The sequence below is a fragment of the Panthera tigris genome, chromosome B2 (assembly GCF_018350195.1).
Source record: "Panthera tigris isolate Pti1 chromosome B2, P.tigris_Pti1_mat1.1, whole genome shotgun sequence".
NCBI classification, from domain to species: Eukaryota; Metazoa; Chordata; class Mammalia; order Carnivora; family Felidae; genus Panthera; species Panthera tigris.
This window is the reverse complement of record NC_056664.1, coordinates 63,601,904-63,629,124: the sequence shown is the minus strand read 5'-3', so window position 1 is coordinate 63,629,124 and position 27,221 is coordinate 63,601,904. Positions and strand designations below refer to the sequence as shown.

General features: G+C 36.5%; 1 protein-coding gene and 1 long non-coding RNA gene across 6 annotated transcripts in view; one reads left to right on the top strand and one right to left on the bottom strand.

Annotated features, from left to right (window-relative positions):
- Positions 1-20,867, top strand: part of LOC122238666 — a 42,227-nt gene extending 21,360 nt beyond the window's left edge. The window contains exons 2-3 of the long non-coding RNA XR_006217709.1: positions 8,218-8,320; positions 20,783-20,867. This is a non-coding gene — a long non-coding RNA (uncharacterized LOC122238666). The remainder of the gene's footprint in view (positions 1-8,217; positions 8,321-20,782) is intronic.
- SMAP1 (small ArfGAP 1) overlaps positions 1-27,221 on the bottom strand; it is a 200,018-nt gene that overhangs the window by 101,106 nt on the left and 71,691 nt on the right. For 4 of the 5 annotated variants that reach the window (XM_042986641.1, XM_042986642.1, XM_042986643.1 and 1 more), the window contains exon 4: positions 20,189-20,264. In XM_042986641.1, coding sequence (XP_042842575.1) covers positions 20,189-20,264 — 76 coding nt within the window. Of the gene's footprint in view, positions 1-8,194; positions 8,276-20,188; positions 20,265-27,221 lie in introns of all 5 variants that reach the window. The other variant, XM_042986645.1, reaches the window with a different exon arrangement.

Here is a 27,221-nt window from a genome sequence, read left to right as displayed (position 1 = left end):
GTCCAGTTTTCCCAACACCCTTTGTTGAACAAACTGTCTTTTTTCCATTGGATATTCTTTCCTGCTTTGTTGAAAATGAGTTGGCCAGATAGTTGTGGGTCCATTTCTGGGTTTTCTATTCTACTCCACTGATCTATGTGTCTATTTTTTGTGCCAGTCCATACTGTCTTGATGACTATAGCTTTGTAATATAGCTTGAAGTCGGAATTGTAATGCCTCCAGCTCTGCTTTTCTTTTTCAAGATTGATTTTGTCTATTTGGGGTCTCCTGTAGTCCCATACAAATTTTAGGATTGTGTGTTCCATCTCTGTGAAAAATTCTGGTGGTATTTTGATGGGGATTGCATTAAATGTGCAGATTGCTTTGGGTAGTACAGACATTTTAACAATGTTTGTTCTTCTAATCCATGAGCATGGAATGTTTTTCCATTTCTTCGTGTCTTCTTCAATTTCATTCATAAGTGTTCTACAGTTTTCAGAGTACAGATCTTTTTACCTCTTTGATTAGGTTTATTGTTAGGTATCTTATGGTTTTTGGTGCAACTGTAAATGGGACTGATTCCTTGATTTCTCTTTCTACTGCTTCATTATTGGTATATAAAAATGCAACCAATTTCTGTATGTTGATTTTGTATCCTTGTGTCTTTGCAGACTTCATGTATTAGTTCTAGCAACTTTTTGGTGGTTTTTCAGAATTTTTACATAGAGTATCATGTCATCTGTGAATATTGAAAGTTTGACTTCTTCCTTGCCGATGTGGATGGATTTTCTTTCTTTCTGTTGTCTAACTGCTGCAGCTAGCACTTCCAATACCATGTTAAATGACAATGGTGACAGTGGAAATCCCTGTCTTGTTCCTGACCACAGATGAAAAGTTCTCAGTTTTTCCCCATTGAGAATGATATTAGCTGTGGGTCTTTTGTATACAGCCTTTATGATATTGAGGTATGTTTCCTCTATCGCTACTTTGTTGAGAGTTTTTATCAAGAATGGATGCTGTATTTTGTCAAATGCTTTTTCTGTATCTATCGAGAGGATAATCATATGGTTCCTTTTTTTTTTTTTTTTTTTTTTTTTAACTAATGTGGTGTACCATACTGACTGATTTGTGAATACTGAACCATCCTTGCAGACCAGGAATAAATCACACTTGGTTGTGGTGAATAATTCTTTTAATGTACTACTGGATTCGATTTTCCTAGAAGCTTGTTGAGAATTTCTGCACCATGCATCAGGGAAATCGACCTGTCATTTTCCTTTTTACTGGGGTCTTTGTCTGGTTTTGGAATCAAGGTAATGCTGGCCTTGTAGAATGAGTTTGGAAGTTTTCCTTCCATTTTAATTTTTTGGAACAATTTGAGAAGAATAGGTATTAACTCTTCTTTAAATGTTTGGGAGAATTCCCCTGGGAAGCCATCTGGCCCTGGACTTTTGTTTGCTGGGAGATTTTTGATCACAGATTCCATTTCTTTGCTGGGTATGAGTCTGTTCAAATTTTCTATTTCTTCCTGTTTCAGTATTGACAGTTTATATGTTTCTAGGAATTTATCCATTTCATCCAGATTGCCCAATTTGTTGGCATATCATTTTTTATAATATTCTCTTAATATTGTTTGTATTTCTGTAGTGTTGGTTGTGAGCTCTCTTTCATTTGTGATTTTATTTTTTGGGGTCCTTTCTCTTTTCTTTTTGAATTTTATTAATTTTTTTCAAAAAACCAGCTCCTAGTTTTGTGATCTGTTCTACTGTTTTGTTGTTGTTGTTGTTGTTGTTGTTTCTACAACATTTATTTCTGCTCTAATCTATATTATTTCCTTTCTTCTGCTGGCTTTAGGCTTTACTTGCTTTTCTTTTTCTAGCTCTTTTAAAGGTGTAAGGTTAGATTGTGTATTTGAGACTTTTCTTGTTTTTTGACATAAAAACTTGTGTTGCCATGTACTTCTCTCTTATGACTGCTTTTACTTCATCTCAAAGGTTTTGGACTCATGTTTTCATTTTCATTTGTTTCCATGTACTTTTAAAATTTTCTTCTTTAATTTCATGGTTAACACATTCATTCTTTAGTAGAATATTCTTTAACCTCCATGTATTTGTGGTTTTTCCAAATGTTTTCTTGTGGGTGTCTTCATGTTTGATAGTATTGTGTTCTGAAAATACGCATGGTAGGATCTCAATCTTTTTGTCCTTATTGAGAACTGATTTGTAACCCAGTATGTGATCTACTCTGGTGAATGCGCACTCAAGAAGAATGTGTATCCTGCTGCTAATGTAATGTTCTTGATGTATCTATTGAGGCCATCTGATCCAGCGTGTCATTTAAAGGCATTGTTTCCCTGCTGATTTTCTGCTTAGATGATTTGTCCATTACTGTGAGGTGATAAAGTGTCCTACTATTATTGTATTATCAGTGAGTTTCTTTATGTTTGTTATTAAATGACATATATTTGGGTGCTTCCAAGTTGGGGGCATAAATATCTACAATTAGATTAGTTGTAATTAGATTTAATTCTTGTTGGATAGACCCCTTTATTATGATATAGTGTCTTTCTTCATCTTATTACAGTCTTTGGTTTAAATTCTAGTTTGTCTTCTATATGTATGTCTAATCCGGCTTTCTTTTAATGTCCATTAGCATGATAAATGGTTGTCCATCCCCTCACTTTCAATCTGGAGGTGTCTTTGGGTCTAAAATGAATCTCCTGTAGGCAGCATATAGATGGGTCTTATTTTTTTATCCATTCTTATGTCTTTTGATTGGAGCATTTAGTCCATTTACATTCAGATTGACTACTGATACATATGAATTCAGTGTCATTGTAGTACATGTAAAGTCAGTGTTTCTGGATATTTTCTGTGTTCTTTCCTAGTCTTTGTTGCTTTTGGACTTTCCCACTCAAAGAGTCCCCTTTAATATTTCTTACAGTGCTGGTTTAGTGCTCACAAACTCCTTCAGTTTTTGTTTGTCCGGAAAATTCTTTATCTCTCCTCTATTCTGAATGACAGCCTTGCTGGATAAAGTCTTTTTGGCTGCATATTTTTCCCATTCAATATGCTGAATATGTCATGCCACTCCCTTCTGGCCTGCCAAGTTTCTATGAAGAGATCTGCTGCTAACCTTATTTGTCTTCCCTTGCAGTTTAGGGATTGCTTTCCCTTTACTGCTTTCAGAATTCTTTCCTTATCTCTGTATTTTGTAAATTTTACTACGATATTTCTTGGTATTAGTCTCCTTTTATTGATTTTTATGGGAGTTGTCTGTGCCTCCTGGATTTGGAAGTCTGTTTCCTTCCCCAGATTAGGGAAATTTTCAGCTATAATTTCCTCAAATACACTTTCTCTTTTTTCCCCTCTCTTCTTCTTCTGGGACTCCTATGATATGAATGTTATCCAATATTTTTCCTTCCTTCTTTTCATCTTCGTTTATTTTCCATATTTTTATCTTCTATATAACTCTTTGATTCCTCTGTTTCTTGGCTATAGCATTTTTTTTTATTTCGGCCAGACTAGTTTATAAGTCTTTTATCTCTGTCTTTTATGCTTTCCTCTGGCCCAGCTACTATCCTTATGATTGTTGTTTTAACTTCTAGTTTAGGCATATTACTTATATCTATTTTGATTAGATCCCTGGCCATGATCTTGTTCTTCTTGTTCTTTCTTTTGGGATGAATTCCTCCATCATGACATTTTGTCCAGGTCTCTGTCTTCTGTGTTTTAGGAAAGCCTGTTATGCTTCCTGTTCCTGAGAGTAATGGCTATGTTAAGAAGAGGTCATATACTGTCCAGGGCCTGGTGCTTCAGGAAGTTGTTCTGGTGTATGCTGTGTACACCGTGCTATTGTGTTTTGGCTATTCTTTCCTTCGGGTCAGTCCTCTGCAGAGTTTCTCCTTGCTTACAATGGGGAGTGTTTGGACCTTGTCCACTGTGTGTGTGTGTGTGTGTGTGTGGTGATTTTTAAGTAGGTGTGTTTTGGTCTGCTTGTTAAAAGAGGCTAGGTTCTATTTTGCCTACAGCTAAAGCTTTGCAGCACTCCATGGTCAGGAGACTGGGTGTGTGCAGTGGGGGGGGGGGGGGGGGGGGGCAGAGGAAGGCAGTTATGCTAGTCTTCTGGGGGAGAGGCCTGCTGCTCTGAGTCTCAGGCATACTTGCCCAGGTTAAAAAAGCACCTACACAGCTCAGGGGGACAAGGTTTGGTGTAAGCGGCTCAAGCCTCCACTATGGGCGCCGTCCTGCTCACTGAAATCCATCTGTGCTCATGGGCAGGGGTAAAAATGGTGTCAGCCAACTCTCTTGTCCCCAGAGAGGGAAGTTTATGCCCGCTGCTGTTTAGGAAGCCTTCACAGATGAGTGAACAATCTCCCCTTGTGTGTCCCAGGCATCCTCAGATTCCTGCTTTCACTCTGTCTGTGTCCTAGCCATCTGCCCACCCAGTGGTGCAGTGTTCCTGTGTTTTATCTCTGGTACATGAGCTGAGTTTCAAAACTCCAGATTTTAGTAACCTGGGACGGCACAGACCCATGCATCATCTGGGGGAGGGTCTTATCACCCTGTGGCTGGTGACAGTTTGTCCCAAAAGGGCAGTCCCAACAACGTGCAGGGGCCTGGAATTCATCGTATAGCACAGAAAAAGTCAGCATCCAGGTTAGCTGCCCTCAGCAGGTGCCTCTGTTCTATGCTAATAAATGGAGCAGCTCAATGGCACCCACCGGCTATTTTGTCCCCTGACAGGCAGTGCCACCTTTCCCAAGTGCACTCCAAGAAGGGGAACTATCCTCTCCCAGAGCGACCCAGGGAATCCTCAGACCACACTGCCTGCTCTTGGGCTTCTGCCCTCCTTCTACACAGGAGCCCCTGTACACCTGTCAGGCTCCACCCCAGTGATGGCCCGGATTTCTAAAACTTCAGAGTTTGAGCTCTGCTGCTTGTAAAAACTTGCAGTAATCAGCCCTTCTCATTTTCCCTGTCAATAGTTTCGGGGAAGTGTTTTTCTTGTGCAATGCCCTGAACCCTGCTTGCACTCTTGCTCTCTCTCCCCTTTTTCCCCGATCAGGGCTCCCTCACCTCCACAGTACTGGCAATTCTTTTCTCCACCACATCAAGTCTCTGCACCTACTACCTTCCATGATATGAACTCTTCTCTCCCTCTAGTTGTGCAGTTTGTTTTGTGATTCCTCAGATCGGTTTCCTGGGTGTTCAGATTGATTTGATATTTATCTAGCGTTCGAGGGACAAAGCAAGCACTGGGTCCCCCTACTATTCTGTCATCTTAATTCCTTGGCTCAGCTCTGTGACTTCCATTTGGTATTTTCTAATATTTTCTATCTCTTTGTTGAAATCCTCTGCCTTCATCCATTATTCTCCCAATATCAATGAACATCTTTATGACTATTACTTTGAATTCTTTATCAGGTAAATTACTTATCGCCATTAAGATTTTTTCCCCCTAAAATGTTACCATATTCTTTTTTTGGAGCATATTCCCATTTCCTCATTTGCCTAATTCTCCGTTTGTTTCTATTAGGAAAAATAGTGACCTCTCCTAGTATTGAAGGAGTGGTCATAGGAAGACCGAGAGTATGTTTCAGTCAGCTGTTTGTGTAGTGCCCTATGTATTTGGGGGGAGGGGGGGGATAGCCTGCCACAAATTGTGCCTCCAATTTGTTTCACTTCCGTCAGGATCAAAAATGCAAGGCCCACTGGCCACCAGAGCCAGGCATTCAAGGGGTGTCCCCTGTATGAAATGCATGTGTTTCTTGGCTTTAGCAGGGTCACAGGACAGCACCAGCCCAGGAAGAACCAACCCATCCAATTTGGTAGGGTGGGACTGTGGGGGTGTAGAAGAGCAGGGCGAGCAGCACTGGCAAGGTAGAGATAGTACAAAAATGGTTCTGCCTAGTACCTGTCTTCAAAGAGAGATCCAACTGACCCCTGTCCTTCTAACAGACACTTTAAAATTAAGCAATAAATCTCTTTCACATATGGTCTAGGAGCTTCTTTTTCAACTTGCTCCTTTTGCACTGGGTGCTAGGACAAGTGAGTCACTGTTCATATGCCCTTTAAGAGTAGAGTCATACTTTCCTACAGTTTTCTGGGTATCCTGGACATTAAGACCTGTTGGTTTCCAAAGCCAGATGTTTTGCGGACTCATCTCCCCAGTGCAGGTCCTAAGGGTTGGGGTGTCTGATATAGGACTCACTCCTCACTCTTCAGGGATGTTCTTCATATTTGTGAGATCCCTTTCACCTGTGGATCACAGCACCAGGGGTGGCTCCATGTCTCTGCCTCACCTATCTCAATGCGGCCTTTTTGTCCTTTGTTGTGAAGGAGCTGTTCAGCTAGTTTTAGTGTCTTTTTTGGAGAAAATTGTTCTATGTGTAGTTGTAGATTTGTTGTGTCGTGGGAAAAGGGGAGTTCCAGGTCTTCCTATGCCACCATCTTGAAACACCAATGTCCACTGCTTTCTAAGACTTGCAGGTAGGAACCACAGTACAAAGGTATATTCAGGATTTCCACTCTTTTTCTTACATGAAAGCATAGTTTCAGAGCAAATTTTGAAAAGGCAAAATTTGCCTCTGACATTCTTCCACTTTCTCATGGTAACATCCATACTCCTAGAGTGCTTCTTTCCTGGGTCTATGTGCTGACCTAGTAAGTACCTACAACACTCCAACCATGTACTTCATGCTCTAAAACTGTCCCCTACAGACTCCTTGTGAATTCCCTTTGCTAACTCTTAAGTTCAAGTGTACCCAGCTTTCTATTCTCAGAACTCTCCTCTTATCACTCAACACACTCTCCCTGGGCTGCTTTATAATCTTAATCCTCCTCTCAATCCCTCTCTATCTATTCCCACTTCCCCTAGCCTAGATCTTTCCTCTGGGCTATAGACCTATATATTCAACTACCTACTAGATACCTGGATGTCCCACAGTCATATCCAACTTTTAATTCATCCCCTTGCCTCTGTTCTCCACAAACCTGTTCCTCACCCTCAGCTTGTATCCCTTTCTCCCCGGATAGAACCATCATGTACTGAGATACTCAAGCCAGAAACTGGAAGCCATCAAGGCTTCCCAAAGTACCGTCACAATCTATTCATTACTAAATCCCATGGATTCCATCTTCTCAAAATCTCTTAAAACTACACTCGCCTTTTTATTCTCTTTCCCTCCATTTTAGCACATGCTCCCATCATTTTATTCATGGATTAAAGCAAGTGTTCAAGCTTTTTCCACACCCATCAACACATAATTTATTCTCCACAGATATGAGGAACAATGTGAAGACAAGAAAATCAGATCCTGTTACCTTTTCCACCCTTAAAGTTCATCATTGTAGTATCAGGGCCTTCAGAGTGAAGACCAAAATCATTCAGAAGGCTCAGAAGTGAGCTGCTCTCTCACTTCTCTCCCTATCCTATGCATGTTCTAGCTATGCCATCTACTTACAAATCTCTAAACAACCCACTCTGCCCACAGGGTTTTTTTCACAAGATGCTTTCTCTACTTAGAATGCATCCTAATCCTTATAGCTAATGTTTATTAAGAATTAAAGATATTTCAAAAGTATGCCTCCTGTATTAAAGAGCATAGTGAGTGAATGTCAATCACAGCACAAAAATGATACTGCATAAGAAACTTCTGTAAAGTTATGTTTTCCTCATTAGGAATCATTACCATTCACTCTAACCACAAACACATTCTAACGATTATCACTGATGATTCCATAGTCATAACTCTCTATTATCTACATTACTGTATTTGAATGATGGCTACTATTGCTTAAAAAAAGAAACTTGACACTTTCTTCAAATGCTTAAAATAGAATCTTCTAAAGAAAACATTTTCAATGAAAGACTTTTTTAATAGATCAAAGAATTCAACAGCAACTATAAAAAAAAATCCTACAAGTATAAAGTAGTAATGCAAACAACAAAAAAAAATTGCTTCTTAAATGTTGAGCTATATCTATAGTACCAATAAATCTGTCATTCTGAAATGAAACGGATCAAACTTCTTTAATCCTACTGGTGGCATAGGAAAATATTCTAGAAATTGTTATATTTAATATATTTAATACTTGAGACCACTCAAAATATAAACAACTATTACACCACTCCCAAATTATGACACACAGCAAAAGAAAGCTTATTTACCACTGAACACTACATAATGCAGCTGGCTAGAACACTACCATACCTCCAATTTGTTTTTCTCAACAGCAGATTGTAGAGAAGGAGAGGACACCAAAGGCTGAAGAGGAGCATCAGAGGAGGAAATCTGTGGAATGCAGATGAAAAGTCAGAAGAACAAAATGAAAAGAAGGTAATAGAACTGACAGGCACAGGAAAAAACAAAACCCACCTATTTCTGAGATATAAAAGCACTTAGAAGTATGTTAACCAAGAGAAATAATGCATCAAGAAGAGAATATTTTTGCTTTTTTTAAATTCCCATGTGAAGTTTCTAAAAATGTAAGTATTTATTACAGAATAATGTGTGATTTAAAACAGAGTTCACTATGATACAAAATTTAATATGTACTCAGGTATGATCATACCATAAGTATCTGAAAAATAATTAAGCTTCTCAGATAGTAAACTTTTACTCAACATTACTTTTGAAATACTAATGCTCTGAAGATGAAGACACATTGTTTCACATAGCAGAAGAACACAAATGAACTTCTGCTTTTACTTGTAATAACTGTTTTAAGAATGGAAAATAAAACAGTGCTGAAATAGTAAGTTAATTAGTTTTAATCAGCTGTTTAAGAAAAGAAAAAAGTGTGGGATAAAAGAGTGGGTTAATGCAATATAACAGCTAAGCAGCGGCAGGACTTATCATAAAGCAATTTATACACTTCCTTCTTTAAGATCAGTATGTACAAACACCATTTCCAGTGCTGTATTTGCTGAATTACCCTAAACCATTATGAGACAGTTATATATGCAGCAGAGGCAATTTATATATGAAAATGCATTTCATCTGAAAGCCTTTTCACACATCTTCCTACCCAATTTCTACATGCATAGTTGATCACTTTAATGGAAGCATTATCTTCCTGCTCTCTTTACTGCCAAAATATAACTGAAATATGTTTACCAAATGCATAGTAGATCTCTGGAGCCATAAAACTGACATCTGTATATATTGCCCTATCATATCAACAGTGCCTCTAAGGAACTGTTTAAAATAAAAGGTGCTATTACAGAAAGGTTATTACACAATGTCAAAATAACATTGGGAGATAAGTCCTCATTCAATTTGCTTGTTATTAAGTTAGTTACGGTTGTAATTCTTGAATCACAACCCAAGACCATAAACTTTAGGGGTTTTTTTCCTTGAACACTGCTTGTTGGCTCTGTTGTAATTGTGCAAACTAACCATTTAGTAACTACTAATGGAAATTACACACAGAAGAAAAGATTTTAAAAGATAAAAGGCATCTTAAACCCTGGCTTCAAAGCTACTTTATCCTATTGGACATTTACTTGCTAGAGATCTTTAATTGCCACTTTATGTACAAAATAACAGATAAAAAAGCACACAAATGCACTTAAGATGATAGCCTGTACCATAAAGACCTCTTTGCCCCCAAAATCCTGTAATAGCTAAATACAAAAATATAAAAGAGAAGTAGGTATATATTTAGCATGTCAAGGGTTACTAATTCAAGGTAATTCATTATAAAAGTGTTTGTTCTTCTTCTGACTGATTTGGCCACTTTTAAAACTCAGAAGTAGGAATATAAAACTATTTAATAAATAACAGTAATTAGGGGCACCTGGGTAGCTCAGTCAGCTAAGTGCCCGACTTCTGCTTAGGTCACAATTTCACAGTTCCTGAACTTGAGCCCTGCATTGAGCTCTCTGCTGACAGCTTGGAGCCTGGAGCCTGCTTCAGATTCTGTGTCTCCTTCTCTCTCTGCCCCTACCCCGCTTGCACTCTCTCTCTCTCTCTCAATCTCTCTCTCAAAAATAAAACATTAAAATAAATAGCAGTAACTTAAGAAAGCATTTTAATGCTCCCTCCTAAAAAAGATTTAATACTATGTTTCAGCTAGAAAGAAACAGAGAGAGTTTTTCAGTAGGAAAGACACTTGAAAAATCAATGGACAAATTAACAGGTAAACAAATAAACAAACTGTGGTATACCCATAAAACGAATTATTATTTGCCAATAAAAAAAGAATGGTCTAATAGTACTCACAAAAACAGGGATGAATTTCAGAAATATACCAAAAGAAAGACATCACACACCAAAGAGTACATACATATGATACCATTCATATGAAACTCCAGCAAAGACAAATATAATGTAAAGTGAAAAAAAGGAGATCAATGGTTACCTGGGCCAGGGGTGGGAAATAAGAGGCAGTAAGGAACCTTTTAGAAAGGAAAGATTACATATGCCCTCTATTATGGTGGTTACACAAAGGTATATATATTTCAAAAGTCAATGAACTCTATCTTATATTATCTTTTACTACACATAAATTTTATCTTCAATAAAGTTCACTTTTTTAAATTTTTTTTAATGAAATTTATTGTCAAATTGGTTTCCATACAACACCCAGTGCTCATTCCAACAGGTGCCCTCCTCGATGCCCAATCACCCATCTTCCCCTCCTTCCCACCCCCTCATCAATCCTTAGTTTATTCTCAGTTTTTAAGGGTCTCTTATGGTTTGGCTCTCTCTCTCTCTCCTTTTTTTTTTCTTTTCTTTTCTCTTCAATGAGCAGGGTTAAGATACATTATATGAGCAAGGAATGAGGAAACAGAGGTCAAATATTGACAATCAGAAGTAAGAGACACCAAAGAACATAGAGATAGATGAGGGAGAAAAAAAAGGAGGGGGGGAGTGGCGGGGGGGGGGAAATACAGAGGCAAAGAAAACTAGATATTCTCGAGTGTTCTAAATCTCTTAAAACTACTTCTTGCCATCATCACTAAGCACCCTAATAGGAAAGTACCATCATCTGTCACCTAGATTAGTCCTAACTGGCCTCCTTGTCTCAAGTCTTACTCTTCTCCAAACTATGACATTCTCAAATGCAAATCGGATCACTCAATATCCTTAATTAGAAGCTTTATATAGTTCCTACACATTACATTATATAAATATTTCTGAATGTTAAAGGAAACCAAAAAAAGAGAAAGGGAGCATCTCAGAGGATGAACCAAAAAGAGGCTCGATCTCAGCAGTTATTGTTGTCCTTTGTAAGTTTGCTGCTTGCTAACATACTATTCTGAAATCTCATATTAAGTTATCTACATTTACTGTCAAATTCAGAATATATTTTTTAACTACACATTAGCACCATTTCACTGGATTGTGGTATTTTTACAGAGAGAATGAACAAGACTTGGACCTTAGAAAATTTCGCTGGAAATTGGCAGTGTCAGTAAATTCAGTTGCTATGACTGAATGTCCCTCTATTCCTTACCCTTCTCCTGTTCAATCCCTCCATCCATGAGAGAATACACCGTGGGAACCTAGTAAAAATATCCTTCAGGAATAAATGAGTTAGAGTCTTTCTTTTAATTATTCTTAAGCCCAGAGGTTCTTTCTAGGCCACCACCAAAGTAAACTGTATGTGAAGAAACTCCTAAAGCAATACAACTGCATAAACTCACCTCCTACAAAAGAAAAACTGATCAGGCAAAACAGGTTTCCAACTCCCACCTGTCAGAATAAGGTGAGCAAATACATTTGGAAAGGTATGAAGTATTATAAAAATGCCAATATGATATTTGAAGGCCATAAGGCAAAATGTTTATCTTTTCAAGAAAAGATCACATTATTTTCTTGATCCATTTTTTTCCACTTACCACCTCTTTCAACAAAATAAAATAAAATCCAGTGTTCCAAAATACTGAAAAGCATAAGACCACTGGGAAATGCCCTATGGCTTAATCACTAGCAATACACTGCTTCAAACTCATTTTGGAAACTCTTGGATATATTTTCCAAGTGGAGATTTTATCATAACAATTCTCAAATGGCTATCTCATGAGCTCTCAATATACTGCAAAGCTCAGGTGTTTCAGGAGTCCAGAAATCATCTTAAAAGTATGATTCCCAATGTCCATATAATTGACACAAAACTTGAAAATACACTTATTGCACCAATAAATCAATCATACAAAAGACACCATCAATTAAACTCATCAATAGGCCACTTAAGAGATTTTGATAAAACTTAACTAAGTAATGATAGTCACCAAATATGTAGAAGCAGCCTAAATTTTAATATACTAACTTGAAAATCTTTGCATAAGTAACAAAGAAATGTCGATTTTGGAAAACTTTCAAAATACAAGTCCTTTAATTGCCACATCAAGTCACTGGCAGACCATAATTAAAGGGTGGACTAAAGCATAGAGGGATTAATCAAAGAACTCTAAGTCAAAATTGTGCCAGTGATCTAAAGTCTTATAGTTAAGTTTGAGTATTCAAATTTCTTAATTATCTACCTGCTTCAAGTCATTTGTCACTTCCAACCTCCTATCACCTTCTTCCAATATAATCATTACAATAAGTTATATTTATTAAGCACCCTAAATATGTGTGCCAGGTATCCTTTTAAAAATGCAGCATGCCTTATCTTATTTAACTCTTACAGTACTATGAAATACAGAGACCATGATCGTTTCTATTCCACAGATGAGGAAACTAAAATTATAATGAAAAGAATTAACAAAGAAAGCCAACTTGAAACTGCTATTTTATACTAATCCCAATTCACTACCTAATTATTCACCTAAGTTTCTCATCCCTAATAGAAAACATCTAAAATTCATTGCAACTCACAGCCTTGAAATTACTCACGTATCTTAAATAACTATATAATCATCAATTACAGAGCTTAAAAAATTACTAGTGCTAACTCACTTTTATAGTAATAGAGAAACATTACTTCTATAATAATTTCTAAGTTGAAATAATGAATTTAATTTTACTTCTGTTGTATTAACTATTAGTCTTTATATACATACACATACATAACAAAACAAGTGAACTTTTGTTTTTAAACTCTTATATAATATTCAATTATATGGCAATTGATTACAAAAGTAATTTCATGTGAAATTCAGACAGGAGAATTAAAATCTTTGTGTGCTACAAATTCAAATTCAAATGGAGTTCAAGAGGTTGCTTCTGAGAGATGAGAAGTGGAAAAGGAGGTGAGCAATATGTAAGATAAACTGAAACGAGAACAAGCAAGTGCTCATCTTAAAGTCACCAACTCCCAAAGATTATTAACTATTCTCCAAGACAAAACCAAGGAAGTCAAGCAGTCAGTATTAAATAGCTACAGTTATCTACACATTTTACTGCTCTACTAGACTTCCTTTTTGTTTCTGATCATTATGATGGCAAATAAATAATGTGAATATAAAAATATATGTGGGGGAGTGAGAGGGAGGGTGGAAAAGGGAGGGGAAGAGAGTGAGGGAGAAGGCAGGGAGGGAGAGAGAAAAGCTGATGAAAAAGAGCAATTAATATGGCAGAGTTCAGCCCCATCTACTCAAGACCTGCTAGATCTTCTAGCAACTCAATCACTGTGCTTCCAGTTGTGATTCACTACTGGTTAGGGAGGAGAAGGGGAGAGGAAGAAAGAACAGATTTCTTTACTCAAAGTTTTTCAAATTCCCCTATCACTCAATCAATTAAGTAACAAGCATGGAGGTCAGATTCATTGTGTACCACTGTGGTAAGAATTCTAGGATGGCCACCCCAACTCTTACCCCCTGGTATACATACCTTATATAATGCCCTTCCCTTAAGTATGGGCAGGACTGTGATTATGATGGACTCTTTTGACTAGAATGTTACATAACAAAGGTTAGAAATTTGCAGAGGTAATTAAGATCCCAATAGTTAATGATGGATTAATCAAAGGGGAGACTATTCTGGGTGTGCCTAGCCTGATCAGGTGAGCCACTAAAAGGGGGCAGGGCCTTTCCTAAAATAGGAGATTTGAAGTGTGAGAGAAATTCTTCAATGGTCTTGAAGAAATAAGCTGCTATGCATAATATGGGGTTAACTGTTAAGAATCAGAGGATGGCCCCCAGGAACAGAGAGTGGTCCCCATCTGACAGCAAGAACATAGGACCTTAGTCACACAAGCACAAAGAAATGAATTCTGACAACAATCGTGGGCTTGGAAGACAATGAGCCTCAAACAAGACCGCACCCCTGGCCAATTCTTTAATTTCAGCTTGGTGACATCCTGAGCTGAGAATTGAGCTAACCCATGCCCAGACTCTAAGCCAACAGAAAACTGTATGAAAACAAATCTGTACTGTTTGAAGTCACTAAATTTCCAGAAATCTGTTAAGTAACAAGAGAAAATTAATACAATAACCATGCCTTACTCAAAAACAGAAGTCTGGCACTCAAATCTTCCATACAATCACTATTTGCCTTTCAAGAGTTATTTCCTCATACATTTATTTTCTCGTCATCTACCCATGCTGTATAGTCCCCTTTTACACTCACTAGACAAGACAGTTTCATGGACTACTCACCAAACCCAAATACCAAATAATATACCTGAACTCACTTTCCTCCTTATCTTACTTTGGCACAGATGAGATAAAATGTCCCTTCAACCTGAGATGTCCTTTCTGCATTATTAACACTCAGCCCATTTTCTCTTTGCTGAAATCCTACTTTTCTGTGCAGGATAATTTCAAACATACCTCCTTTAAAAATTCTCCCAGTGAAAATTAACTAATGCTACCTAAGTTTTGTGTTCCCATAGCAGTTTTATTCTTCTATTATAACAGATACTACTTTGTGCTTTAGAATATAGCTCATTGTACGGGTACATTAGATATGGATAATATTTGAGAGTAAGCTAGCATTAAACAAAGATTGTCATTTCAATCTCAGTGCCTTGCAGATAGTATACATTCAAGGCTTGTTTGTTGAATGATGAAATGAACAAATAAAGGAAGAAACAATCCAAGGGAACTTCAATAGCCAATCTCTGAATTCTATAACTAGTTTCAAAATGAGAGGCTAGCACAGATCTCAGGAGTGAGGAAGGGAGGTACTGAGGGTCGATATGAGTGAGGGTTGCTATGCTATGCCCACCCACACTGGTGCCCAGCACCATGCAGTTACTTTAAAAATAGGGCACCTGGGTGGCTCAGTCAGTTAAGCATCTGACTTCAGCTCAGGTCATGATCTCACAGTTTGTGAGTTCGAGTCCCGTGTCAGGCTCTGTACGGACAGCTCAGAGCCTGGAGCCTGATTCAAATTCTGCATCTCCCTCTCTCTCTGCTCCTCCCCTGCTCACGGTCTGTCTCTCTCTCTCAAAAATAAATAAACATTAAAAATTTTTTTTAAATAAAAAAAGGTACAAAATAAAATAAAGTAAAATAAAATATATTTTTTTCTCTTTGAGGCTACAAAACAATACTGACTGTAGTACCAAAACATTTCTACTTGGGACATATTTTCCTTTGTTTTTGTCTTATCTAAACTTTGCATTTTCCCTTTAACCTTCCTTCCTTAATTCACACTTATGGTACCACACAGCACTCAAACCATATACCCTATACCATAAGCTCCCTCCACAAAGCAGCACATACATCCCTTCCTGCTTTCTCAGAAGCACCATGTATATATGACCAGATGCCATATTTATTAACAGCTAGCTGAAGCCAGTTTTTACGACTACAAATAAATCTCTGGGTATGAAGGAAGTACCATCTTAGCTTCTCATACTCTACATGATGGATTCCTATGGGGCTTAGTTCACAGACTCATTAAATAGCCTGGCAGGCAGAGGGGGCAGTATCACAGAAAAATGACAAAACCCTTTGGCACTGTTTTCCTATAGTTTATTGTACTGTATTTTGCCACAATGCTCTAAAATATTTATGTTTCAGAAGGTCAAGAAATGTATCAGTTTATTTTTTTAAGAGTTAAGAAATGGTGTGCTTGGGTGGCTTAAGTTGGTTAAACATCTGACTCTTTGTTTCAGCTCAGGTCATGATCTCAGTCTGAGTTCAAGCCCCACATCTGGCTATGCACTAGCAGGGAGGAGCCTCCTTGGGATTTCTCTCTCCTTCTCTCTCTGCCCCTCCCCAGCTTGCTCTATCTCAAAAAATGAATATTTAAAAAATATTTTTTTAAATTAAAAAATAATTTTTTTTTTTTTAAAAAGGGTTAAGAAATTAAATGACTGCCTTACACAGAGAACCAACATCAATCTTCAGGCCCTTACTCTTGTTTAAAATAAGAAAATAATAACAGCAACACTAAAAAATACCAGCTAAAACAAGAGAAGACCAAAAAACTATAAAAATCAGACACAAAAGCTGTAAAGGTAAAGCAATTTGGAGCCACTTAATATCAGGGTAACAGTCATATCAAGCTTCATAGCCACTCATGACATCTCTTTATAAGAGTATAACTAGCACAGTTAGTATTCAAACTGTCCTTCCTTAGATATTCCTTAAATGCACTAATGCTCAAGTACCTTAGATATAAGATACTTATACTTTGTCTTGTGTTTTTTTTAACCTAATCTCATCCTCACTATGAAATTAACTCTCTCTAAAAGCAAAGGTACATGCTCTTTTGGTTTAGTATACTAGAAGACTGTGACCACAAGTGATAAGAAACTATTTGAATGAATGTTTAATCCATTACTAAAGACAATGGATATAAATATGTAATGTAATTCTTAGTGACATATAAGATTAGTTACTTACAGATTGATTACTGTGAAACAGGAATATTTTAAACTTACTAGAATAAAAACTTTTAAAAAATTATCATTTTGCATATAAATGAATAGATTCAACCCTTGGGTTGAATGTGAATTTTGTAAACTTTTCTAAATTTTCACTACATGAATAATATAAACTCAAGAATACACAATCCTTCACCTTAAATTTTTCATTCTGAAGCCTACAAAAAATATAAAAAATAGGGAATGAATATCTCTATAAACTTTGCCAATATTTATCAAATGTTAACATTATGTCATGCTTGTTCTCTCTCTCCACAGAAAGGCACACATACACTCAGCTGCCAGGTTTCAATGAACCATTTAAAAAATGAGTTAAGAGAGAGAGAAGTTAAGATGGTGGAGAAGTAGGAAGATCCTGGGCTTTACTTGTCCCTCAAACACAGCTGTATTGAGGTCAAATTACTTGGAACATCCAGGAAATTGGTCTGCAGAGTGGCAGAAGGGTCTCCACAGTTTGAGGGAGACAGCTTGGCAGGTATAAGGTGTGTAGATGTGAACTGCGGGAGAGAAAGACAACAGTGCCACAGAGGGGAGAGAACACTTTCTATGAAGAGACAAAAGGGAGAGAAAGAGACAGGGGTTGAGATAGGAGATAGTGTGGCTTCGAGTTAGCAGAAGAGGAAAACCTCTCTGGACCATGGACTGAATGAAGAGCAAGAAATAGGATCCAAGTTCTTTTTTGCAAATAGCCTTTGGAGCTAAAACTCTGACGTTTTGCAAGTCCATGACTTTCTCTGGAGAGAAGCTGTGGTTTGTCTTCCTGGGGAGGAGGGAGCTGGCCCCAGAGTGAATAGCATAGTGTAGTGATTTCCGATCTCCAGGATGCACTGGGAGAGAATAGTCCCCTTCCTGGACTACTTACAGAAGAGAGTTTATTAACCTCCCCAAGACAAAAGACCCTGTAGGTGCCAACCAAAGGCCTTTCATCAACAGGGCAGAGAGGCTCTATTCCAGAAGAGGAGAACAGATCCACACCATGCTGGGGGTCCTTTAATACTTTGGGATTTGAATCCCAGCCGCATGCCAAAGAAAAAAACCGCACAAGAGTTTTGACACAGGGCAAGCTGACTTCCCTCTCTATTCTGTGAAGGCTGCCTGAACAGTGGGGGTTGAAACCCCTGGTCTCAGCATGAGAGATTGGGGTGGCACCACTTTCCCCTCAACACCAATACAGTGGGACTTCAGAAAACAACACAGCAGCCCCCAATGGAGGCAGGACCCACTTACACCAAACCCCGCCCCTCTGTGCCTGGCAACTGCTTATTTATTAGGGCGAGATGACTCGTAGCCAATGCAGCCAGCCTCTTCTCCAGTCCAGCACAGCCAGCAACCTCAAGCACCCACAGACAACTCTTTTTGTTGTTGTTTTCCTCCTTCTTTTTTTGTTTGAAATCAGGCTCATAGTTCCTCATTTGTTTACTTTGTTTCATTTCCTTCTCTCTCTCTCTCTCTCTTTTGGAATCAGGCTTTTGCATTCTTTTCTTTTTTCTCTTCTGCTTTTTTTTTCTATTTTTTCTTTCTCTTTATTTGGAATCAGACTTAGTTTTTTGATTCTCTATGTATTTGGGTTTTTTTGTTGTTCCCTTTTCCTTTTTTCATTTTTTGGGATCAGGCTTCCCCACTCCTTTTTTTATCCAGGATTACTTCAACAAACAAATCAAAGCACACTTAGTTAAATGTCCAAACACTCCCTCACTGCAGGCAAGGAGTTCTGCAGAGGACTGACCAGTGGGAAAGAGCAGCCAAAACACAACAGAAGAGCACACACAGCATACACCTGAAGTGCCAAGCTTTGGACTGTGTATGACCCCTTTTTAATACAATAGTATTCTCAGGTGCAGGAAATTTTAACAAACTTTTAAAAAAGAATTACAGAGGGGCACCTGGGTGGCTCATTCGGTTAAGCATCGAACTTCGACTCAGGTTATGATCTTGCTGTTCAGAATTCGAGCCCCGCGTCAGGCTCTGTGCTGACAGCTCAGAGCCTGGAGCTTGTTTCAGATTCTATGTCTCCCCCTCTCTCTCTTTCTGCCCCTCCCCATTCACGATGTCTCTCTCTTTCAAAAATAAACATTAAAAAATATATATTAAAAAAAAAAAGAATTATAGATATCCTGGCACTCAATTCCTAAATATTTTATCCCAGTACATATCTGTTAATGAATGAAGAAATCCTTTTAACTCAACATAATACCATTATCACATTGGGGGGGGGGGCAGAATTCCACAGCAACAGCTATCATCCAAAGATAAAACTGTTTTCTTATACACTACTACATAAAACTCTTTTCCAAACTGTTGTCATGATAAAAAAATACTATCAATATAGATACAATAAAAAAGAACAAAAATGTTTAGTTTTTTTAAAAGGGTATTTAATGTAAAGCCATGTTTTATAAAATAAACTAAAATGATTTCTTAAAATTTCATATGAACGTATATTACTTGTGTTTTAAACTTAGCCTATTTTCCTTCCCCCATAGTGCTACAATTAGACTGTTTTATGGACATTATAAATATCATTCTCAATACTGTCAATTTTTTACCATTCTTTCAAAAGACTTCCTCTCCTGTATTCAATGCAGTCCAAACTCTTACACAAGGGTGTCTTTGTTTCAAAATACACATTAATGATATTTTAAACATTTTTAACAAGACTTTTTCATGATCAAAATATCCTTATTTTGTTAGTATTTAATTTTTTAGTATATTGCTTCTCTGTATGGACTGAAAAGAAAAACCCAGTTTGTATACAAAATGAAATTATTGTCTCCAAATTGTTTGATACATAGATGACTTAACCACAAGATTAATCTTTTATAGCTTGCTTATTAATCTAGGAATCAAAGGCCAAAAAATGTCTATAACAATAAAGACAATTAGCCTTAAACTGTAATTAACTGGAATGAGAAAAATTAATCAGAAAAAAACTAAAAAGAAACAATGATACAATACTTTGTCATTACAGTAAGGTCTCAACTATTAGGTATCAAAATACTTGATAGTAATCAATTAAAATGCCATGTTTTAATATACATATGTCTGGACACAGCCACTAAAGCCGTAAAGGGAGGATAAAGTGCCTTGTTTCTTTTTCATTTATTTCCAGAATTGAGTGAAATAATTTTCTCTCCCCTCTTTTTCAGTTAGTGATCTTTTTAAAAATTTCATAAATTAACTTAATAAATGACATTTAACAGTTACTAGACTTTCACTTAGAATGTGTTCTTTTCTGAATCAAGAGTTCTGCTTTGTGAGAGTTCATAAACATGTGACAAAAAATTCCAATATTCAAATTTTTAAAAGTATGTAAGTATATTTTTACAATAAAAAAAATTAAGCTGCATTGTATGTTAAAAAGTTTGAGATCCATTCAACAAACATCAATTGGTAATAGAGATGAAGATTTTACTTACATTTGTAATAGCTATTGCATTTTTATCGTAGTATTTCTTCTTTTCATATTTATCTCTGATGAAAAATTCCACTGCTCTGAAAACAGATAACTTAAGGAAAAGCATGAGTTCAGTGGCACGTACAATCCCCTTATTCATTCCTTTCCACAAAGCTTACACACTAAATTCAATTTTCCTCCTCCCCAGTCCATGCCTTCCTCTCACACTGTTTCTGCAACTAAACTCTGTAACCTACTTTTCTTTCTGCCAACCAAAGTCTATCCCTTTCAGGAAGTTTTCTCCATTCAACAAAACCACCCAACCCAATTCTAAGGAAAAAAGTAACTACATTTCTCAATACCACCACACTCCCCAAACCTCCACCTTCAACCAAACTCAATTAAAGTTCATTTTAAACTCTCAGTATAAGGAAACTAATAGCCATGTGGTGCCCATAACATACCAGACACTGTGCTATGTATTGTCCCTACTTTGTTTCCTTTAATCCTTCCATAAGCCAGTCATGTGTACATTATTTCTGCATCACAGATGAATAATTATCAACTGGGAAAAACTAAACAACTGTGATTTCAATACTTCTGTTCTTTCCCACAGGCTTCTCCTAGTTGCATTATAGAGGATTTCCTGTATATTAGAAGAATGAGGGCCATTTTTTTTTCTTTCAAAGCTGAGGAATGGGGAAGTCAAGAAACTACAACCAAAGTTAGTACTATTTAATTTTCTGAAGTTGGCTGGACTAGCCTTATACATAGACAGAGTGATCCACTTCTAGTGGGAGTTGAGAGTTTTGAGTTATCTGATATTGATGACTTCTCTTACCTCTCAATCACTGCTTTATTGAATTTCACTAAAATGGGAATTCTTCCATCAGACAGAGATTCATAACCTTTTTAGTACCATGAACCCCTATGGTCGTCAGGCAAAGCCTGCGAACTCTTTCTGGGACAGTGCTTTTAATTGTATAAAATAAAATACACAGAATTACAAAGGAAATGAATTACACTGAAATACAATCTCTCTGTAGATCCCCAGTAAGACATCCTTCTGTTCAAAAGATAAGTTACCTGAAGCAGTAAAACAATACATTTTCAGTCAATAACTCCTTATTTGAAGTTAATAAACGCCTTTTAAATTGACAGTTGAGGCAACAGATAATAGATGACAGACCAATATATAGTGGATATTAAAAAGTTGAGGCATTATGAAAGCACTCAAAGAGGGCCAGGGAAGGCAAGACAGGAGATCTAAACATTTAATTTATTAAGTAAACTGAATGACTGAAAGCCATTTTTAAAGATAGTTTGTGAAGGGCACTTTATGTGATCTTTATCTCCGCTCCTCCTCTTCGCAACCTATAAGGTAGGTGCCGTTCCACAACTACAAGTGTGGCATAGAAAGTTTAAAAAGTTCTCTGAGATTCTTATAGTACAAGAGAGAGCTGTGATTCAAAACCAGGAATATCTGGCATTTACCTTTCAGAATGTTCCTGATCACCACCAGTTCATCTGTGAACCATTCAGTTAATGCTAATAAATACTTTTAAAATCTAGAGACTGTCAAATTTGGATGGTATTTTCTTTTAAACTTTTTTTATGTTTACTTATTTTTGAGAGAGAAGGAGAGACAGAGCGTGAGCAGGGGAGCGGCAGAGAGAGAGGGAGACACAGAATCCAAAACAGGCTCCAGGCTCTGAGCTGAGAGCACAGAGCCCGATGCGGGGCTCAAACTCACAAACTGCGAGATCATGACCTGAGCCGAGGAAGCTCAGCCGACTGAGTCACCCAGGTGCCCTGATGGTATTTTCAAAGTAGCCTGGGAGACCCTTTTAAGTAAAAGATGTGATCGGGCTGCTTATTTAGCTATGTGAAAATTTTAGCAGCCAATATGCCAAGATTTTCATAAAATGCAATGTTATTTTACTCCAACTATTTCACATGTAAATCAGCTAAATGTTAGGTTAGCTCATGACTGTAAATACAAGTTCAATATTACATTTTTCTGTTTATCTAACAGGAAAAAATGAAACAATCAAAAATCTGGCCCTTTGGATTAGGTGTATGAACATGGATATACTTAGCAATTTTCACTGTTAGAGACAACTACTTACCTCCACAAAAAGAGAAAATAGACTTCACTTAGACTGAGGTCATTTCCATTTCAGATGATATGGAATATATTTATTATTCATATATATATTTATAAATTTGTATAAATATTTTAGCAGCAATTATATTTACAGTTAAATATGTATTATATAGCATATAATACAATATATATATACAGCTATTCTTTTAACTACAGAAAATTTTTAGAAATCTAAATTCTTATATTAAAATGTTTATATTTAAATATCAGAGACGAGGATAATACTAATATTTTTCCTTCTTAAAGACAGAAACAACATTCATTTTAGATATTGTTTAGAGTATACTACACCTTAAAGCTTGAAAAGATTTAGTACTCTTATCTATGAAATGTCAGTGACAAAGATCACTGTTTATGATTTTAAAAATTACTATTAGAGAGAAAACTCATTAAGGTTAGAAACAGAGCTTATAAAATAGTTTAACCAACAGTAAAACTAAAATACTGAAAACTATGATGGTTTTATAAATACTAAATTTGAAAAAGACAAATATTTTAAGTTTACAATTTTTTGGAGTGAAAAACAATACAAACATCTAGTGAAAATACATGTTGCTGTGAATTTGCAGAAATAACAGATATAAGTGAAATCTTAATTTATATTTAATATATTTTATATAAATAATGCAAATTTAGGTGAATCTGGTTCTGCTTATAAGAAACCTTATCACAAATTATCTAAAAAGTAAGCAATTCCTAAAATTCTGAGATGAAAGTTGAGTTGTTTTCCAAGGATATTAAGATTAAATTAATTAAGTTAAAGTAATCACTAGAGCAGAAGAACTCACTTGGGTCTTCCTGTTATTAAATATTACTTTTTTTTAACATTTATTTATTTTTGAGAGAGAGACAGACAGAGTATGAGCAGGGGAGGGGCAGAGAGATGGAGACATGGAATCTGAAGCAGGTTCCAGGCTCTGAGCTGTCAGCACAGAGCCCAACGCAGGGCTCTAACCCATAAACCACGAGATCATGACTTGACCTGAAGTTGGATACTCAACCAAATGAGCCACCCAGGCACCCCTTAAATATTACTTTTCAAAAACCAATCAAAGCCCACCACAAAGTGCATTTTTTAACTTCCTTGGGAGTCATCTGAGAAAGGACCGTGATTTAAGAAACACGATTTTTATGTCCTCAGTTGCTATCCATTCCTATGCACCCCTTAAAGCAAGAACATATCCTATGGTCTTTATGTATATTTGTACAAGGTTCCAAATGTATGCCAATTCTTCATTGTTAATTCACCTAAAGAAACAATGATTTATTCCCAGGATCAGCAAAATTTTTCTTAGAGGGCCAGACAGTAAATATTTTAGGCTTGAAGGATAGTTGGTCTATGCTGCAATTATTCAACTCTGCCTTTGTAGCTCCAAAGCAGCCTTGAAAATACATAGATTAATGGGCATGATAATAAAACTTTACTTACAGAAAGAGGAGCTGGCTCATAAGCCTGCAGTTACTGATTCCTGAATTGTATCCCAATTTTGCCCACGAGGGCAAAACAAGTTGGAGTTATAGAGAGTCTCTGTGTCTACAAATTATCATTACAGACATCTTAAGGAATTTTCAGTGGACATTTTGACAATAGTTTTGCCTTATATGTGGACTCTAGTACTAAGGTTCAAAGAAGATGGTCTCCAACATACACCCTCATTTCTGGTACCAGTAGGCACTTGTTATTGTTACCTTGAAGTCAGCTAATCTGCTGAACCCATACCTAGGTATAATAAAAAAAACACATAATAATACTCAACTCACAAAGTTGTTGAGAGTTATGGGAATAATATATATAAAGCATTTTGCAGTACCTAAAAGACAGTAAGAATTTAATAAATGAAGTTAGGTTTTGTTGTTATATAACTTTGTATCTCAGTTTCCTCACCTTTAAGCTGGAGATAACACTAAAGTCTCATCTCACAGGATTATTATAAGAATTAAACAAGCTAGTGTGTATAGAGAACTAAGCACAGTGTATGGCACATAGTGAGTGCTATTTAATTTTTAGCTCTTATTATCACAGTTGAGGGAAGAAATGAACAACAACTACCACGTTCAGGGCTAAGATGATTTGCACGTCATCAAGTTTAAATAGATGAACTGAGAAACAATAAAAGGACAAATGAATTTGGAGAACAATCAATACTCATCTTCATTTTCTATTCTCTACGTGTCATTTGAGACATAAGGATTTAGTTATACTGACAGATCAATAATATAACCAAAAAAATTAGAAATAGAACAACAATATTTTCAGGAAATCAGGGAAAGGAATATATTAACAATTCAAGTTTAAGTGGTTGATTTTGGATTTAATAAACAAACAAAAACAAATACCCCAGAGTCTTCCCCATGCCTATAGTTACAAAACATTCAGTACAGCACCCTTAATTGTTCCTGTCCTCGAAACTAACAAATGATACTATACAAGCCCCACAGAAGTTTAACATTGCTTTGTATTTTAACATGTATTTATTTGTAATTTGAGATTGTTTTCCTTTTCTTAAAGATACCATTTTAAAAGACAATTAAATTAATATTTACTCCAAAGAACAAAATCTTCCAATTCCAGACACATTCCCACTGACAGCAGTAAAATCTTGAAATGCTCAAAGGAGAAGAACTGCTGATTAGCTTTGGTGCACAATAGACCTCATGGAACTGAAGTAATTAAAGTTTTTAGATAAGATGAAATATCCTAATAATGAAAAGCTTAATGTAAAGCTTTATCATTTGTCATGCACTGGTACATGCAGCCTATAATTAACCACATCCCACATGAGAAATTGTACTTTCACAGCAGCTTTTGCATAACTTTGTAAATTGTAAAGCTTTTAAAAAGTGACAAATCTTGTTAAGAATTCAGTAAGGCCCATATTATGTGAGTTTTACTCACTTTGGTTCCATTTGCCTCTAGGGGTAAGGCAACAATGTTTAAATCAATAAAAATGCAGCAATTTTAGGCTTTTCTAAGAACAATGAAATTTAGAATGATTCGTGAAATAAAGAACAGGGACTGGTTTTGTTACTAGTTTCCCTAATAAAATCACAATGTTTCATAATTTAAAAAAGGGAATAAAGTGATGTTGCTATAATATTTAAGGTAAAAACAATTTTAAGGCCACAGTATTATATTGGATATAGGGACTGGTCTCATGGCCCAGGGCATGTCATCTTAAACTCGCAGTGGTCATCTTTGTGTCATCAAATCTGTTTCGACAAAATCCCTCTTTAAGTAGTTTCTGACAACCATTAGATTATCTTTTTGTGAACAGTAAGTCAACACCTCATATAAATATGACCATAATTTTTAAATGCTTTAGAAGAAGTAAATTTAGTTTGAAAAATCATATAAGCATGCTTGAGCACATGTTAGCAAAAATATACATAATCCAAAAGCCCGAAATGAATCACACCAGCTACTTAGAAGCTAAAATCTATATCTAAATCTTATGATCTAGCTGCAAAGAGTCCCAAACCATAAGCCTATCTATTGTTGAAGGCCATCAAGACTCAAAAGTGGCAACACTGATTTTACTTAGACTATCATCATTTAAAAATATTCAAGTGCCCGTCTACAGGAGGAAAAGTCTGGAAGCTTTGAGAAATTTCTTAATAACTCTTTGAACATCCTACCTTTCCACGCCCTCAAAAGGGAAAATACTATGCTCTAGTTCACTGAGTTATTTTGAGAATTAGAAAAAAGATAATGTACATAAAATGCCAAGCTAGTGCCTAGCACACCGCTAACCTTTTTTAAGCAGTAAAGCTACATCAGCTGCTGTTCACAACATTGTATCTTCAGTGTGTCAAAGGTCGAGGATGTAATGATACCAAACACCAATCAATTCACTGTAAAAATCTTATCTCTCCTGAAATTTTTAGGTAAGTACCAAACATTTAAAAATATATCAGTGAAAATAATAACAGAATTAATAACTCACTACCTCATTAATCCTTTATTTCTATAAGGTTCATCATAAAATTGATGGTAATTATTTGAGAAGAAATAGTATTGCTACCAACATATATGAAACAGTGGATAGAACATTTCAATGTGAGGTGTGCCTGGGTGGCTCAGGAGTTGGCATCCAACTCTTGATTTTGGTTCAGGTCACGATCTCACAGTTCGTGAGAATGAGCCCCACACTGGGTTCTGCACATCTCTCTCCTCTCTTTCTGCCCCTACCCTCCTCTCTCTCACTCTCAAAATTAATTAATTAATTAAAAGAAAAAAACAAAACAGTTCAATGTAAGAGAATACCAAAAAACTACATCCAGTCCTTTCTGAAATACCTTCAAGACTTCTTTGAAAATACAGAATCATGATGATATGTTAAATAACTTGGAAGCCACTTTCACCCACAAGATACCAAATAAAGGATACTACCAAAAACTTCAAGAACTTCAAGAATTTACCCTGTAATCTTCAAGAGAAGTCCAAAAAAAAACAACTCAAACCAAACTGACCCCAACACACACACAAACTTCCACAGAAAGAAAATTCTTCCATTTGAGCGTCAACTCAGCCTGTGGGGTGAGAACCAAAGAGAAGAGAAATAAATACAACTAGCAAGCAACTGGTAAAAACCCAGGACATTACTTCTTTGCTCTACTCTATTTCCTTCTTCCATGCTCTATTCCAGGGTTCTGCCCTAGGCCTCCATTTTTCAGAGGAGAAAGAAAACAGCATTCCCAAGATTTTTAATAAAACACACAAAAAAGAATACAGGACCACTGCCCTGGGTAAACACAACTTCACTCCACACTTTTGTATTACCTACATGCTAAATTACTCTATAATCTGCACTGAATTTCCTGCTTTCTTCTAAGGTCCAGACCCATGTTTCCAGCTACTAAATGGGGATCTCCATGTATATGTCCAACA